The sequence below is a fragment of the Aphanomyces invadans genome, assembly GCF_000520115.1.
Source record: "Aphanomyces invadans strain NJM9701 unplaced genomic scaffold supercont1.24, whole genome shotgun sequence".
NCBI lineage: Eukaryota > Oomycota > Saprolegniomycetes > Saprolegniales > Verrucalvaceae > Aphanomyces > Aphanomyces invadans.
The window spans coordinates 537,045-550,841 of record NW_008580169.1 but is presented as its reverse complement, the minus strand read 5'-3'; the positions used below and the strand labels follow the sequence as shown (position 1 = coordinate 550,841).

Genomic DNA, 13,797 nt, shown 5'->3' with positions numbered 1-13,797 from the left:
ACACGGCTCGCATGTGCATGCACGTTCGTATAAAGATATGGAACGAAACAGAACTCGACTGACTGCACGGACTAGGCCAACGCGAGCTTGACGTTGTTTTTGACCGCGACACTTACGTCAGGATGCACCGCACGCACCGTGACTCGGTACGAGTTGCCTTGGCTTTCCAACTTGACCAGAATCCCGACCGAGATCTTCTCGCCGGACGGAGACGACGTGCCCGTGCGAAACGTGGCTGCCATCGACAGACCGCCCGATACGTCCGCTCCCTATTGTATACTTCGATTCAGAACCATCGCCACCCGATCGACGTCGAATACGTACGTCGACCAGACCAAATTTCATCACGTCGACGAGCAACTTGGACGCGGCTTGGACGTCCCATTTGGCAGGAAATGCGTCTTGTTGTTCTCGGCCCTATACTCCCCAGTCAGCCCTCGTACGATCGATCGAGGTCGACGACAAAGAACACACCTGGCCCTCCAACGCACTCCAACGCTTGTGAAAATCGTCTAGCCCGAGCTTGACGGGCTCAAGGAAGCTCGTCGCGACACATGGCAGCTTGAGGTCGAGTGACGTCTGCTGCGACCCCGACGTGTACGTGAACACAGCTTCGACGGGTTGAATGAACGGTTGCATGCATTCGACCATGACCTGCTGCTTGAGCTGTTGCTTGGGCGCTAGCTCCTTGGCGACTTCCTCCACTTGCGTGCGCAAACTTGGCACGTTCTTCACGTTCAGGCTCAACCCCGTCAGTGGCTGCGAGCTCTTGTTTCCATAAAACAGTCCCAATCGGCCTTGGGACCCACGGAACTCCTGCTTCACGCCAATTTGGATCACGTCGTTCTCGAACAGGACGCCTTGGTTTGTCGCCACAATCTTGTTGAACCAGGCGGCAAGTTTGTTCGGGTCGACACCGCTGTTGGATTTCCCTCGAAAGACATCACCCACGCCGTTGTCGTTGCCTTGGCGCGGCTGCTGGTTGTGGTTCGTTGGACTGGACAGCCCCAACAAATCGGACGAGTCGTCGTTCCCGCCATGGGGAGCAGGGCTAGCGGCACTGTCGCGCTCATCGGGGGACGCCGCCGCCTCGTCGCCGCCCTAGCCATCCATCAAACCGTGCAATGCGGCCAGCCGACAGCCACGCACCTCGGCCGCTTTTTGTTGCGCGCGAAGGCGCACGACAAGGTTCGACTCGCGGGTATCTGGAAACACGGGCATCGGCTCCAGGACGTTCTTCATGATGTCGTCGCCCGAGTGGTGCAGCGTAAAGTATTCGCACGCGCGCTGCTGAGCTTCCAAGTCGACGTGGGACGTGCCCTTCTTGAACACGTCGAGGATGCGCGGTCGGATCTCTTCAAACAGGTTGTCCATCTTGATAAATGCCGTCAAGATGAGGCACTTGGTCGCGATCGACCCCGTCGTATAGTGCTGCAGCAGCACGTCAAACTGGCGCGTGCTCGACATGTCTGGCTCGTCCACATTCAAAAATCCAAACTCGCCCACCACGTACGCGCCAAACTAACAGTCGCTACCGATGAGGGTGCGGCGCCGTCCCCAATGCCGTCGTACCTTGGCGGTTGTCTCGTCCACGTGCTTGGGCTCCAACGCGCGAAACATGACCTGCGCCGTGTACTTTTGCAGGTCCTCGTTGTTGGTGACAATTTGCACAACACGATGCCAGACGTCGTCCGGGACATCCGCGCCGGCGATCGTGATGAGCTGGAGCACAGTGTCCACATACCAACGCAAGTCCTTGGCGTACCGTTCGGCCAGGATCGCCGCCTTGAGCACAATCTCGTCGCGGATGGTCGAATCCGCCACCGCCAAGTACGTGACAAGTTCACCGACAATCTCGAGCGCGTTCGAGTGGTCGCACATGGCAAAGAGGAGATCCAGCGCCCGGCGACGCACGCTGTTGTCGGCATCCTTGAGCGAGAAGATCACGGTGGCTTTGTGCTGGCGGATCGCTTCCGACGCGCCTTCGAGGCGGACGAGACGGTTCATCGAGTCGAGCCCGATGTATCGGATGTTGGGCTCGCTCACCGAGATGAACCGCGCGAGGAGTTGGATGCCTTGCTCGTGGAGCTTCGGGTCGGCGCGCTTCCCCTGGGCAATCACGAGGTTGACTGTTTCGAACAGGACGGCGTAAATCGCGTTGTTCTTGGCGCCCTTGCCAGGGCTCGGTCGGCCCAGGATCTTTCGCAGCGTGTCGTTGAGCTTTTCGTTGAGGCGAACGTCCTCGATCGCGCCAAACTGTTGCAGGATGCGAAGGAGCTTGATCTGAAGCCATGGACAAGGGGTCGAGTAGTACATGTAGTCGCGGGGACAGCTCTACGGACGCCGGCACGAATGAAACGACAGACTCGAAGCGGCGGCAAGGTGTACCTTGTTGTGCACGAGCTGAGCGAGCCGCTCGATGACGACTTCAATGAGCGACTTGTAGCCCGTCGGCGTTTGTGTGAGCGCTACTTGGAGGAGGCCCGCGGCGCTCGTGACGACACCGAGATGACGATCTTCCATCAACCTTCGAAGCGGTGTCAGGGGTTGGCGAGGGTGTGCGACTAGAGGAAAAGTACGTTTGCAGGCGTGGCTCGAGCTCCTCAGGCAAGATAACGTCGGGAATGGCCGGGATGATGCGGCGCAAGCACAACGCTGCCTTCTTTCGGACGTGGCAAATGCTGCTCGAGCTCATGAGTAGTTTGACCACATGTGGTGCGAGGGTTTCGCACAATTCCATGCCTGACGAATGGGGCGTGACGAGTGGAAAGGAGAATGTGGTTTGAGATGGACGGTACCTCCGAGGTTGGCAACGCAGCACAGCGCGAGGCATTGAAAGGACGCGTCGGGGGAACAGAGATCATTCAGAATCGAATTGATGACTAACGTCATGAGTTCGTCGGAACTCTTCAGTAGGATGGATACGCCAAGATATCCAAGACATTTCTCGGAGTACTTGGCCCCCGACACGAGATTGATCACCTAGAAAGGCGAAGACGACGGGTCAGGGAAGCTCAAACAACGGCGCAAAGACGGTGGCAACGCGTGTTGCACGTCTGTCTTGCCCAGGTTGTACAAACCTGCATGTGCCCAAAGTCAATGTCGTAGCCGAGCATGTAAATGTAGATGAGCTTCCATGCATACTTCTTCTTGTCATACGAGTTGAGTTGCCCCGTCTGGGTGAACTTTTGCCGTAACTTGTTGAGTTCCTTGTCGATGCGCTTCTGCTCGTCCTCGGCGTTCGTGCACGACCGAATCTCGCTGATAAAGTTGCTCAACCCGCGCGCGCTGAAGAGAGCCATCGTGGTGCTGCCGGTTTGGTTGCGGGAATGACGACAATGCAGCCCTTCGAAATCAACACGTGCGATCTTTGAGATCTTTTCTACCAGGTCAGGTCGTATACAACATTTCTCTTGAAATTTGTATATGTCGGCCCAAGTGGACGAAACGAGGTTGTTAAAGTCCGGGAATTTCTCGGGCGGTTTCATCGCTCGTTTGATGGGGTAGTGGGGAAAACCCTCGAAATATCTCTCGATTTTGATCGTTTTGCCAAAAACGGGAAAAAGTTGATAATTTTTAGGACGTGATCCCAGCTATGCGGGATGAGGCAGCGGGGCGGGCTTGCGCATGCTCTGCACGCGTTCAGGAGTGTGGTGGCCGCATGGAAAGCTGTCTGGTTGACCACTTAAGAGCCTGATGATGCACATTGGAGCGTTTGGTACGATGTAGTGTCGCAAGGCTGCGATGAGGTTCGATCCTGGACACTCCATGACACGCCACAAGGTTGTGGTTGCAAAAGTATGCTTTGTGAATCCAGGCTAGGGCTCGCCGCCTTGCACGAGCCGACGTAGCACGTTGACGAAGCGATTGGTATCTACCTGCCATACAACTTTGATGGCGGTTGCTGGGTCAGTCGCGTCTGTCCAGGTGCAGGCGCCTCGCAGCGGACCATCTGGAAGATGGACAGCGCACGTGGCAAGCTAAAGGAAGGATTGGCTTGGTCCACAAGAAGCAGCTTGATACCTTTGTATGGAGGACGTAAGTGGGGTCAATGAGCAATACAGCTGTGTAAACATCGCACAGGACAAACGGAACGCTGTGTTGGTGGGATTCGTAGGACGCGCAAATGGCTCGGAGGAAGCGCGCTTCGGGGGTGTCGATGGCACAAAGCTCGTGGTAGATGGACCACGGAAGGCCATGGTCGAGAGTGAGCTCCCATCCCACAACTGTGACTTTCCCGACGAACGCAGACAGCATCTTGTGGCACGCCTCTGGGTCGCACGCGGTGTTAAACTCTGCGTGAGGGGTGATGTTGCCGACGCCTTTGATGGTGCAGCCCATGTACAGCACCTATTCGATGAGTCACGTTCATGGACAACTGGGGCGAAGGACAGACGTGCCTCCGAAACATTTGCGACGAACGAGGGGTCTGCGGCAATTGCAAGCGCAATGTTCGTCGCAGGGCCGATGGGAATCACCACGAGTTCACCAGGGTACATTTGAGCGTATTGAATCAAAGCTGGAACTGCGTCGTTCGGTGTCACACCTCTGTCTTCAGCGATGCCTGCTGCACCACCCAAACCATCGGGTCCGTGGCCCTACAATATCATCGACTCATTGCAGTACCAGGTGTGCATGGAGGAATGTGGACGGGCTTACATCCCACTTTTTAGCTTTCACGGACGACACGAGTGCTGCATGGGCGCCAGAGAACACTGGAATCGATGGGTCTTTCGATACTTCGAGCACCCTGGGAATGCACATGTCAATGCCAAGGCCACAACACCATGGCATGCAAGAAGACTCACTTTTTGACGTTGTGGGTGGCCTGGTGCAAGTCCACGTTGCCAAACACAGTCGTGATAGCGACTACCGTGCCTCGTGGGAGCAGATTCACCGCCGTCAAGATCGCCAACGCGTCATCCAGCCCTCCGTCCGTGTCGATGATCACCTTCATGTCGTCGGCCGAGTTGTGAGTCTGCCCACCAAAAAAGCATTTTATCCGGACGATGGCTTCAAGGTGTTTGGAACGCGTTTCAAACGTCACCCGTCTGTTTCGATGACGTGGTGGTTGAAGTTCAACATGGGAAACGGTTTTAAAAACCAATTTCAAATTATGTCCTTGATGGTACAACGTCTCATACAAATGCCATTATGATGCTTGGATATACTTTGGCAAGAATATTTTAAATGGTTTCCAACGCGACTTCAAGACCCGCGACGTCGCCAGACAAAAATCCCACAACCAAATCGGCAACGCGATGACTACCCCAGGCGCCGCGAGGGAAAAGGACGCCCTGCTTCCCGTCGGCGCTGTCCACGGCGATGCCCCCAAGAAGGCGTACAAGTCTATTATCCTCAGCGTGTGCTCGTTCATCCTTGTGACTGAGGTATGTACTTTTCGCCGTCGAGGGAAGGCCGATGTGTCATCGGATTGTTTGTGTCAACGGAACGTGATGCTTAGTTCTGCGAGCGCTTTGCGTACTACGGGTTCACAGGATCGCTACCTATCTTCTTTCGCAAGCATCTCGGTATGAGCAGCGTTTTGGCCACGGAGCTCAACAGCGTGTTCACGTGCTGCACGTACATCATGCCCCTTTTTGGAGCGTTCGTCGCCGATCGGTACTTGGGGCGCTACAAGAGGTAATCCACTTTGTTCATCGCATCGAATGTCCATCGCTGACTTGTAGCATCTTGTCGTTCTCGTTGTGGTACTTGGCTGGTCTTGTCGTTTGCACGATCGCCGCGCATCCGTCGATCATGTCGGTTCCGGTCTACATGGCCGGGCTCTTTGGCGGAGTTGCGATGGGCGTTGGCGGCATTAAACCCAATGTTGTCGTGCTTGGCGCGGATCAATTCGACGTGACGGATCCGGCGCAGCGAAAGCAGCGGGTACGCCATCCCCCATGCCTTTTTCCATCCCGTCACGCCTGCACCCAGGACGACTTTTTCAATTGGTTCTACTGGTCCATCAACGTCGGGTCGACCTTTAGCTACATTTTCCTCACCAACTTGGCCGTGCAAGGCTTGCCGCCGCTGATTCCAGAGTCGTTCGGGTTCTTTGCGTCGTTCTTGATCCCGACCGTCTCGTTCTTCGTGGCCGTCGTCATCTTTTACGCTGGTCGCGACCGCTACGTCAAGAAGCCGCCCCAGGGTAGCGCGTTGAGTCGGTTCGTTGACATTTTGTGTTGCGCCGGCGCAAAGTCGTTGCATGGCAAGATCGTGCTCTCCGGCGGCCTCGCGTTCATTCCCGCCATCGTCACGACGATCGCGTCGTACTTCATCCAGGACCCGACGTTGCACATGGCATTTGCCGTCGCTGGTGCTGGGTTGGTTGTGTACGGAACGCTCGTGCTGATGACGTCTGGTCAGGACACGTCGTGGGTGCTCGAGGCGGCCGAGACCGGGCAGTACTCGTTGGGCGAAGTCAAGGAAGCGGCGCAGGTCGTGCGACTCGCGCCGTACTTCAGCTTCCTCATCGTGTTCTGGGCCGTCTACGCCCAGCAAAACATGAACTTTGTCATGCAGGGCTGCCAAATGGATCTCCGCGTCGGGTCGACGCAGATCTCGTCGGCGATGCTGTCCATGTTCGACGCGATCGTGATCTTGGTATTTGTGCCAGTGTTCAACTCGGTGGTGTACCCCGTCGTCGAGGCGTGCGGCATCCAGTTGACGTTGCTGCGCAAAATGGGCATCGGGTTTGTCATCGCCATGGCGTGTATGCTCACGGCGGGGTACGTCGAAGTCTGGCGAAAGGATGTGGGGGTGCTTGCACACGTCAACTCGAACTGCGCCCGGGCCGGCGAACACTTGCCCATGTCCACGTTGAGCGTGTGGTGGCAAACTCCGCAGTACCTCTTGATCGGCATTGGCGAGATCCTTGTCAACATTCCATGTAAGCAGCGCATGCGTTTGTCTATGTGTGTGTCGTTCTCACGGGATTCGTTGCAGCGTACGACCTGTTTTACTCGGAAGTGCCCGAGTCGATGCGGAGTGTGTGCCAGGCGCTGAATCTCCTCACGACGACGCTCGGAGCGCTCGTGGCCGGCGGGACAAACAGCATCTTCTCGTTCTGGATCACGAGCGACCTCAACGATGGGCAGTTGGAACGTGTCTTTTACGTGTTTGCCGCGCTCGTCGTGGTCAACTTGGTCGGGTTCATCCTGGTCTCGCAAGGATTCGAGTACCACCAGCCCGCCAAGACGACGCTCGACCTTGTTTCGGGCCTCTCGCCAGCCTTGCCGCGCGCAAACCACCGCCGCCAGACGCGCCAGACGTAGCATACACGTCAAGTTCAATACACAAAGTCTGTCATGACGCAATTCTCTACTTGAAGAGGCCAAAGATCGTGTGCATCATCGACTTGGCTTCGTCTGCAATGTCCTTGGCTGTGTTGGACACGGCCTGGGCGTTGTCGATCGTCGACATGGCTAGTTTCTGGGCTTGCTGGACAGTGCCCTTGACGACCTTGAGCTTGGAATTCAAGTTGAGAAAGCGCCCGACCGACTCGAGCAGCGACAGCTGACCGTCGGCGTCCGGCAGGACATGCCATACGACGCTGCCGTCCACGTGGCCAGTTACAGCGAGCATGTCGGCTTCGAATGGACCGATCTCCGAGCACGAGATCGCGTGCATGTGGCCCTTGGGGTTGGAATATTCGGCCGCGACGGTAAAACTAAACAATGCCGTCGAGCGTGCGACCGAGTCGAGGCGCACTTACTCGTCGAGGCGGAAGCACCGCAGACTCCGTGGAAGGCTTGCCGTGACCAACGACCCGTCTCGGGAAATTTGGAGCGACCCACACACCTCCATCGAGTGCTGGCGGACGCAAGACCCCATCAGGTTGTACACCAGGACAACGCTCGTGTCGCTGATCTACCGTGCACGAGTGTGAGGAGCGGCACAGCGGATTTTTTCATGGACCGTAGCACATGCGACGACGTAGCCCTTGGACGAGATCGCGACCGATTGAAACACTGCGCACGGCGGGCTTTGGAATCCAAACGAGACCGCTCCCGTGTGCACGTTGTGCACCAAGCACATCGTGTCGGAGGCACTGACGGCGATTCCGAGTGGAATGCTGAGCGCGCACGACGCAATGCGGCGCTTGTGACCTCGAAATGCCACGAGGGGGCAGGACGACACCCGCGGCGGGCGGAACGGGCTGTTCATGTGGGAGAGCTGCCACAGCATCACGGAGCAGTCTCTGTTGTGGGTCATGAAAAAGTCCAACCACACGGCAACGACACTACGTACGTGGAGCCAGAGAGAAAGAACTCGTCTTCACCGAGAATGTCCATGGCAATGCACGTAACCATGCCAGTGTGGCCGTCGGCGCTCGCTCGAGCCAACACGCGGCCGTTGTCGAGATCGATGAGGCGGAGGTGAATGGTGCCAGTCGGAGCGCCGCCACTCACGCACACGCGGCCTTGCGACGACATGCACACTGGAAAGACACACGTTGCGTAGACTGGCACTCGCGGCACAACGTCAACGGGACTCGTGGCGCGCTCGACTTGGAAGACCCACTTGTCTCCGTCTTTTTCAAGTTTCCAGTGGTGCAATTCAATCCCGCCGAGCGAATTCACCGCCAAGACGCGGTCGCTCAGCACCTTGACCGTGACTACGCTGGCGTGCCCGCTCAGCGACGTCGTCAAATGGGGAGGGTACTCTTGCACGGACCGCGACGAGCTGCCGCGTGGCGGGTGGGGGTCGCGAAAGAGCTGCTGTGGGCACTGGCCAAAATGGGCAATCTGCTGCTCCATGGCATGGCGGAGGTGTGGGTCGTCGATCGAGTCGAGATCGACGAGGCCCGAGTACGTCAGGTAGTAGAAAACGTTGTTTGCTGCCAACGCGTCCGGGCCTCGTTGCTGGTACCCGAAAATGAGGTCGATCCATTCGTGGAGATGGGCCGAGACAAAGTCGCTTTCGAGCGCGGCGCGGTGGACTCGAATGAATTCTTCGGGGTCATTGTGTGCCCATGGAGGCAGCTCGACGTCCCCGACGCGCACGCCGTCTTGCCGCGTGCCAAAGTCAAACCCGTGCACGTTGCGCAGAAACGACGGGGTGCTGAACCATTCCGGCGTGAGTTCCTTGACTTCCGACATGCTCGAGTTGCACATCGTCCAGACGTCGCCGACCGAGTTGAACAGGCGGTCAGGCAGGTCAAACGATCCGCCCTGCGTCAACTTGTGCAAGGACGAGAACGGCTGCAGCCGCATGAGGTAGTACAAAACCGACCCCGCTGCCGTCGAGTAGTGCGATCCGTACAAGAATTTTGGAATCACCTGGCGCCGAGTTGGTGAATGGTCCAGAGTGCGCAGAGGCAGCGTACCGGGTCATCAAAGCTGTGGTATCGCTCCCAATACTCGGCCAACCGATCGGGGTTCAGAGCGCCCATGGGCTGGTTCAGCGGTCGGTAGTTGGCAGGATCTGCCAAGTCCAAGTGGTCGCTTGTGTAGTTCGACAGCACCCACGGAAACACAGGATACTGAGTCAAGTCGTTGAAAGATCGACCGGACACGGTGTTGAGCGCCTGCACACAACGTCAGCGGCTCAAGAAATTCACAGCGGCGAGCGCACCATGAGGTAGTCGTAGTTGCTCATGACGCGCATCTGCCATGCTTTCGTCAGATTCCCCACAATACGACCGGGGGACATCCTCGGCCACTGCTTGATCGTGGTGCGGGGACACATGGCCAGGATCATGCGCACGGTCTCGTCGCGGACGGCCACGGAGGACGGCACGTCCGGGACGTGGAAGTCGAGGAAATGGGCCATGCCGTTGTGGAGAAAGATCTCGATCGCAGACTCTCGCAGCCGAAAGCGCCGCAAGTAGACCGCGACGACATCCTTCCACGTCCATCGATACGTGAGCTGGAGGCCCGCGGCCAACTCGACATCATCTTTTGATGTCGAAGCAATCTGGGGCTCAAACACGGCCGCGTGATCACAAATGGACAACGTGCCCAGGACGAGCCCCTCCGGGACGACCTTTCGAACCAACGGTTGCAAGTACACGCGATCGTTGGGCTGGACGCCGCAGCCGCTGGACGGATGGAGAAATGCGAACACGTGCGATGGAGCCGGCATCGACACTTTGTCAGCATCATCGTCGTCGTCGTCATCGATCGATCGGGGCGATGTGGGTTGGAGCGTCGAGTCGAACTCGGTCGCGTCCTCTGCCGGCGCCGTGCTTTGATCAAGAACCGCACCGCCCTGCTTTGCGATCGCACGACCCACTTTTTCAAGCTCGTCTCGCGAAATGACAGCGACAGGTTGGGCGGGCGAGGACATCGTTGGCTTGAAGTACACGTCGATGCGGTGGCGCCGCCGCGACGGATGTGGCATTTCATGACGAGTCAATTGGTATTCGTGGCGAGGGTGGTTGGACGATAAGAAAGTGCTGGGGTAGATGCAGCAGCACCTGCCAGTCGTGTCCCATGCGATCTGCTCCGTCAGTACTTTGTACCGTTGGTAGTCCCAGTTGCGCGCGGTCCACTGGCGCCGCCGATCGACTCCGACGTCATGACATGCCATGCGGTCCGTCTCCTTTTTGGATATTTCTTTCACCGTCTCCCAGAGACGCTTTTCTTCAACTTGCGACGCAGCGTCGACCACGGCGCTCTTCATCCCATGGTCGGGAGACGGAGTTGACAATGCAGAGACGGGAAACCACTTGGGCATCCACAGCGTCCAGTCGACGATTTCATCAAAATGCAAACACTCGGGCTCGTCGACGAGGATGCTGAAGACGTGGTCGACGGCGGACGCTGCGTCCATCGCACCCAGTCGCTCCACGGACAGCTCGTCCATCTTGTCAAACAAGCCGCACGTAGCGATGCGGAGGACGAGTTCACTGCAGTCGACGGCTGGATTGACGGTGCGGGCGAGGGCCAAACTGCTGAGGACGCGGCGGAGCATATCTTGGGTTTGAATGCTTTCGTCAATCGGCATGCGGTGGCTCACTTCTTGCTGCAACCCGGTCGCGAGCAACTGGAGCATCCGGTGGGGCAGGGGGGGTGGCATGTGTGCCAGGTAAAGGCGACAAAGTCGCAGGCCCGGGATCACGCCCGCGCGATGTTTGTTGTGTGTGCTTTCCAAGAGCAACTCGGTGATGTCCAAGCATGCCGACATGAGGACCTCTGCTTGTTCGTGACTGTCTTGGATCAGCAGAAACGTTGCGGCCATGAGCAACCGATACAGGTTTTCCGCCATGGACCTCGACAGCATCGCTTTGTTTCGCGCTGTCCGAATAAAGATCAGCGCGAGGACGCGGCGCCGCCACGGCAGACTCGGAAACTTGGCAAAGAGTTTGTCGAGGCACAGGTATCCGTGGGGATTGTACAGCGCACGGCACATGAGCGTGATGATGGTGTCCAGGACAAGGTCTTCGCCCGTGGCTTGAGTGGCGCAAGACGCGAGCAAGTCGCCAAACCAGACGACCCACGGCTCGTCCAAGAGCTGCATCTGGACGCCGTTGTCCGTTTTGACAACGACGCTGATTTCCATCAGGACCTTGTCGCGATCGCGTGGGGTGATGGCCGCATTTGAAAACAACACCGACACGAATGGAAGGATGCCACGCAAGGGAAGCGCGATGAGCGACGGGACCGCGGCACTGACGGCGACCTGCAGGTCCGTCGCAGAGTCGGAAACGCCGATCTGGAACTGACGCAACGCAATCGAGCGAAGGACGAGGAGGCGATCGGAAAACGTCAGCACGAGTCGATTCGACGACGACAATTTCCACCACGACGGGGGAGGCTTGCCACAATCCTTTGTTTCCTTTCTCGCTGGTGTCGATGCAGACGACGGTGGCGACGGCGTTTGGTCCGAGAGCGGCATTTCGATCGCCCGGTTTGTCACGTCATTCAGGGCAATCGAGTGCTGCAGCCCCATGTTGAACACACTGTCGTGTGCGAGTTCGTTCCAGAGCTTCGGGTCTGCGACCGCCTCCGACTGGTACTGTCGCTCGAGCGCGTGGAACGCGGCACGGCCCGCGTCGGATTCCATCCATTCGTACAACATCACGAAGAGGCGCATGGCAATCAAGCGGACGTCCCAACCGTGTTTGGGTCCCATCAAAAGCATCAACACTTCAACGACGTTAGCCGCGACACATGACACCCGCTTCGCCGCGTCGGCCTCGAAGGTTTCGCACAGGTTGTTCAGGATCGCTCGGGTGACCAGCGCGTTGTCGGTCGAGATGACCAGGAGTCGGCAGATCGTGCGAAGGTCCTGGACCAGGCGAAACGGGACCCGAACGGGAGGGGCGTTGGACCCTCCGTCTTGACCAACCTGAAGCACTTGCTTCTCGTCGACGGCGGCGAGCGACCGATTGAGCACGAGGACGAGCGACGCCACGCATTCCGCGATCCATGCCGACGACGGGTCCGACAGGACGCGATGGCCGTAAAACGTTCGCAAGATGTCGACAATGTGCTGGGCCTGGATCGCAACGTCCAAACTACGAGGATGTTGGGTCACAAAGACCAGGATCTGCTGGATCAGGAGGCTCTGCGTCTTGTACGGAGCCAGGGTCCACAAATGAAAGTCGAGCAGGAGGCCGTGGACGCCCGCCGCAAACAGCGGCATCGACTGGTGCGTTTCACTCGACGGCCACAGGTTCAGCACGAGCTCGACGCACGTGGTCGCGATGCTCGGGGTCAAGAGGTCGCGCATCTGGGACTCGTGGGCGCGTAGGACGTGGCTGACGACGTGGAAGCCGTACCCGTGGAGCATGTCTTCTTGATGGGCGACGCTCGTGCGCAAGAGTTCTTGCATGACGTGTAGAGCGTCCGTGAGCAACGTCTGCGTCATCGCGTTGGCATCGAGGAAGCGATCGAGCAACACGGGGATCGACAGAATCCCGCCATGGTGAAACCAATCGTCCGACCGATTCGGCTGCGTCACGATTGTGACCGCGTCGTCGAGAAGGATCTGCCGTTGAGGAAGGAACTCGACGTCTGCGGCGTCCATTTTCAGCCGAGTCCAGCCGGTATCGTCGAACTCGCCCTCGCTGGTCCACTGCACGCAGAGACGGCCGGCGGTCGTGTCGTTGGGAAGGTAGGCGTCGTCGGCGCTGACCGAGAACACGACCTTCAGTTGACTGTTTTGGTGGGACAGTGCGGATTTTTCCACGGTTGTGAGCGGGCATAGAGTGTCTGTGGTTACGATCGAGTGCTGGAACGGGCTGACACCCGTGGGAATGCGCCGAAGACACGTTTGTGTTGGGCCGTACCGATACAGCGTCGCGATGGCGTCGGCATGGAGCTCGTCTTCGTACATGGTCATGCTCGAAATGTGCGAGTCGCCCATGACACTGTTGATGTCGGTGCCGCCGACGAGACATTGAACCATGGGCCCCATGACGGCCGGAAAGGACAGGTCTTCATTCATAACACGGACTCCGTCGACGAAGCACACAACGTGACTTTTCTTGAGGTAGTGCTGGCGATGGCAGAGGACGACAAAGTGCCACGAATCGGGAGCCCATTGAAACTGCGAGCTCACGTGGCGCCAACCTTTTTCGTCCGTGATGGATGACATCGTCAGCGTGACTCTGTCGTTACTGAGCGGGGTGATCAGGCATTCCACGCCCTGGCATTTGCTCGTGCTGTAGAATTTGAAGAGGCGGATTTTCTTGCCCTCTTGAGACAATGGCAGCTTCGTCCACAGCGCGATCGAAAACCCTCGAAATGTCCATCTCATCAACGGAAGTGTCATTTGGCTTCCGCCGGGAATGATGTAGTACGAAGGTGGCGCCTGTCGAAGCATCGCCAAATCTTGGCTGTG

General features: G+C 57.8%; 4 protein-coding genes across 8 annotated transcripts; 1 reads left to right on the top strand and 3 right to left on the bottom strand.

The window, feature by feature from the left end:
- Nucleotides 1-12: 12 nt before the first annotated feature.
- H310_10065 (hypothetical protein) lies at nucleotides 13-3,354 on the bottom strand. Its single transcript, XM_008876312.1, has 9 exons — nucleotides 3,081-3,354; nucleotides 2,799-2,982; nucleotides 2,580-2,742; nucleotides 2,389-2,527; nucleotides 1,573-2,334; nucleotides 1,150-1,521; nucleotides 475-1,101; nucleotides 325-417; nucleotides 13-269 (listed from the first exon to the last, which is right to left on the bottom strand). Exons 1-9 carry the CDS (start codon nucleotides 3,300-3,302, stop codon nucleotides 72-74), a joined length of 2,760 nt encoding a protein of 919 aa, XP_008874534.1. The 5' UTR covers nucleotides 3,303-3,354; the 3' UTR covers nucleotides 13-71.
- Nucleotides 3,355-3,535: 181 nt separating this feature from the next.
- H310_10064 (hypothetical protein) lies at nucleotides 3,536-4,976 on the bottom strand. The gene is made up of 5 exons (XM_008876311.1): nucleotides 4,809-4,976; nucleotides 4,660-4,750; nucleotides 4,401-4,598; nucleotides 4,024-4,350; nucleotides 3,536-3,980 (listed from the first exon to the last, which is right to left on the bottom strand). The coding sequence occupies exons 1-5, from the start codon at nucleotides 4,955-4,957 to the stop codon at nucleotides 3,819-3,821; spliced, it is 927 nt and encodes a 308-aa protein (XP_008874533.1). The 5' UTR covers nucleotides 4,958-4,976; the 3' UTR covers nucleotides 3,536-3,818.
- Nucleotides 4,977-5,247: 271 nt separating this feature from the next.
- On the top strand, nucleotides 5,248-9,584 carry H310_10063. Of its 2 annotated transcripts, XM_008876310.1 has the most exons (5): nucleotides 5,248-5,390; nucleotides 5,465-5,643; nucleotides 5,691-5,892; nucleotides 5,941-6,895; nucleotides 6,952-9,584. In XM_008876310.1, exons 1-5 carry the CDS (start codon nucleotides 5,262-5,264, stop codon nucleotides 7,278-7,280), a joined length of 1,794 nt encoding a protein of 597 aa, XP_008874532.1. In that variant the 5' UTR covers nucleotides 5,248-5,261; the 3' UTR covers nucleotides 7,281-9,584. The 2 variants fall into 2 exon arrangements, with proteins under 2 accessions (XP_008874532.1, XP_008874531.1); XM_008876309.1 differs by having other exon boundaries at nucleotides 5,465-5,892.
- On the bottom strand, nucleotides 7,279-13,779 carry H310_10062 (hypothetical protein; the record flags this gene model as incomplete). 4 transcript variants are annotated; one of them, XM_008876306.1, is made up of 6 exons in its annotated part: nucleotides 7,279-7,675; nucleotides 7,721-7,875; nucleotides 7,924-8,206; nucleotides 8,257-9,287; nucleotides 9,335-9,535; nucleotides 9,583-13,779. In XM_008876306.1, the coding sequence occupies 6 exons, from the start codon at nucleotides 13,777-13,779 to the stop codon at nucleotides 7,327-7,329; spliced, it is 6,216 nt and encodes a 2,071-aa protein (XP_008874528.1). In that variant the 3' UTR covers nucleotides 7,279-7,326. The 4 variants fall into 4 exon arrangements, with proteins under 4 accessions (XP_008874528.1, XP_008874530.1, XP_008874527.1 ...); XM_008876308.1 differs by having other exon boundaries at nucleotides 7,721-8,206; XM_008876305.1 differs by having other exon boundaries at nucleotides 7,279-7,875.
- Nucleotides 13,780-13,797: the final 18 nt, after the last annotated feature.

Bases quoted from the DNA above. Each gene is read 5' to 3' on its own strand.
- H310_10065 (XM_008876312.1), bottom strand. From the start codon at position 3,302: ATGGCTCTCTTCAGCGCGCGCGGGTTGAGCAACTTTATCAGCGAGATT. The intron at 2,528-2,579 runs GTACTTTTCCTC...ACCGCTTCGAAG, and splicing joins CTCGAGCCACGCCTGCAAAC to GTTGATGGAAGATCGTCATC. The intron at 2,335-2,388 runs GTACACCTTGCC...CGGCGTCCGTAG, and splicing joins CTCAGCTCGTGCACAACAAG to AGCTGTCCCCGCGACTACAT.
- H310_10064 (XM_008876311.1), bottom strand. From the start codon at position 4,957: ATGAAGGTGATCATCGACACGGACGGAGGGCTGGATGACGCGTTGGCG. The intron at 4,351-4,400 runs GCACGTCTGTCC...CTCATCGAATAG, and splicing joins TCGTCGCAAATGTTTCGGAG to GTGCTGTACATGGGCTGCAC. The intron at 3,981-4,023 runs GTATCAAGCTGC...TCCTTCCTTTAG, and splicing joins CTTACGTCCTCCATACAAAG to CTTGCCACGTGCGCTGTCCA.
- H310_10063 (XM_008876310.1), top strand. From the start codon at position 5,262: ATGACTACCCCAGGCGCCGCGAGGGAAAAGGACGCCCTGCTTCCCGTC. The intron at 5,391-5,464 runs GTATGTACTTTT...CGTGATGCTTAG, and splicing joins CGTTCATCCTTGTGACTGAG to TTCTGCGAGCGCTTTGCGTA. The intron at 5,893-5,940 runs GTACGCCATCCC...GCCTGCACCCAG, and splicing joins CGGCGCAGCGAAAGCAGCGG to GACGACTTTTTCAATTGGTT.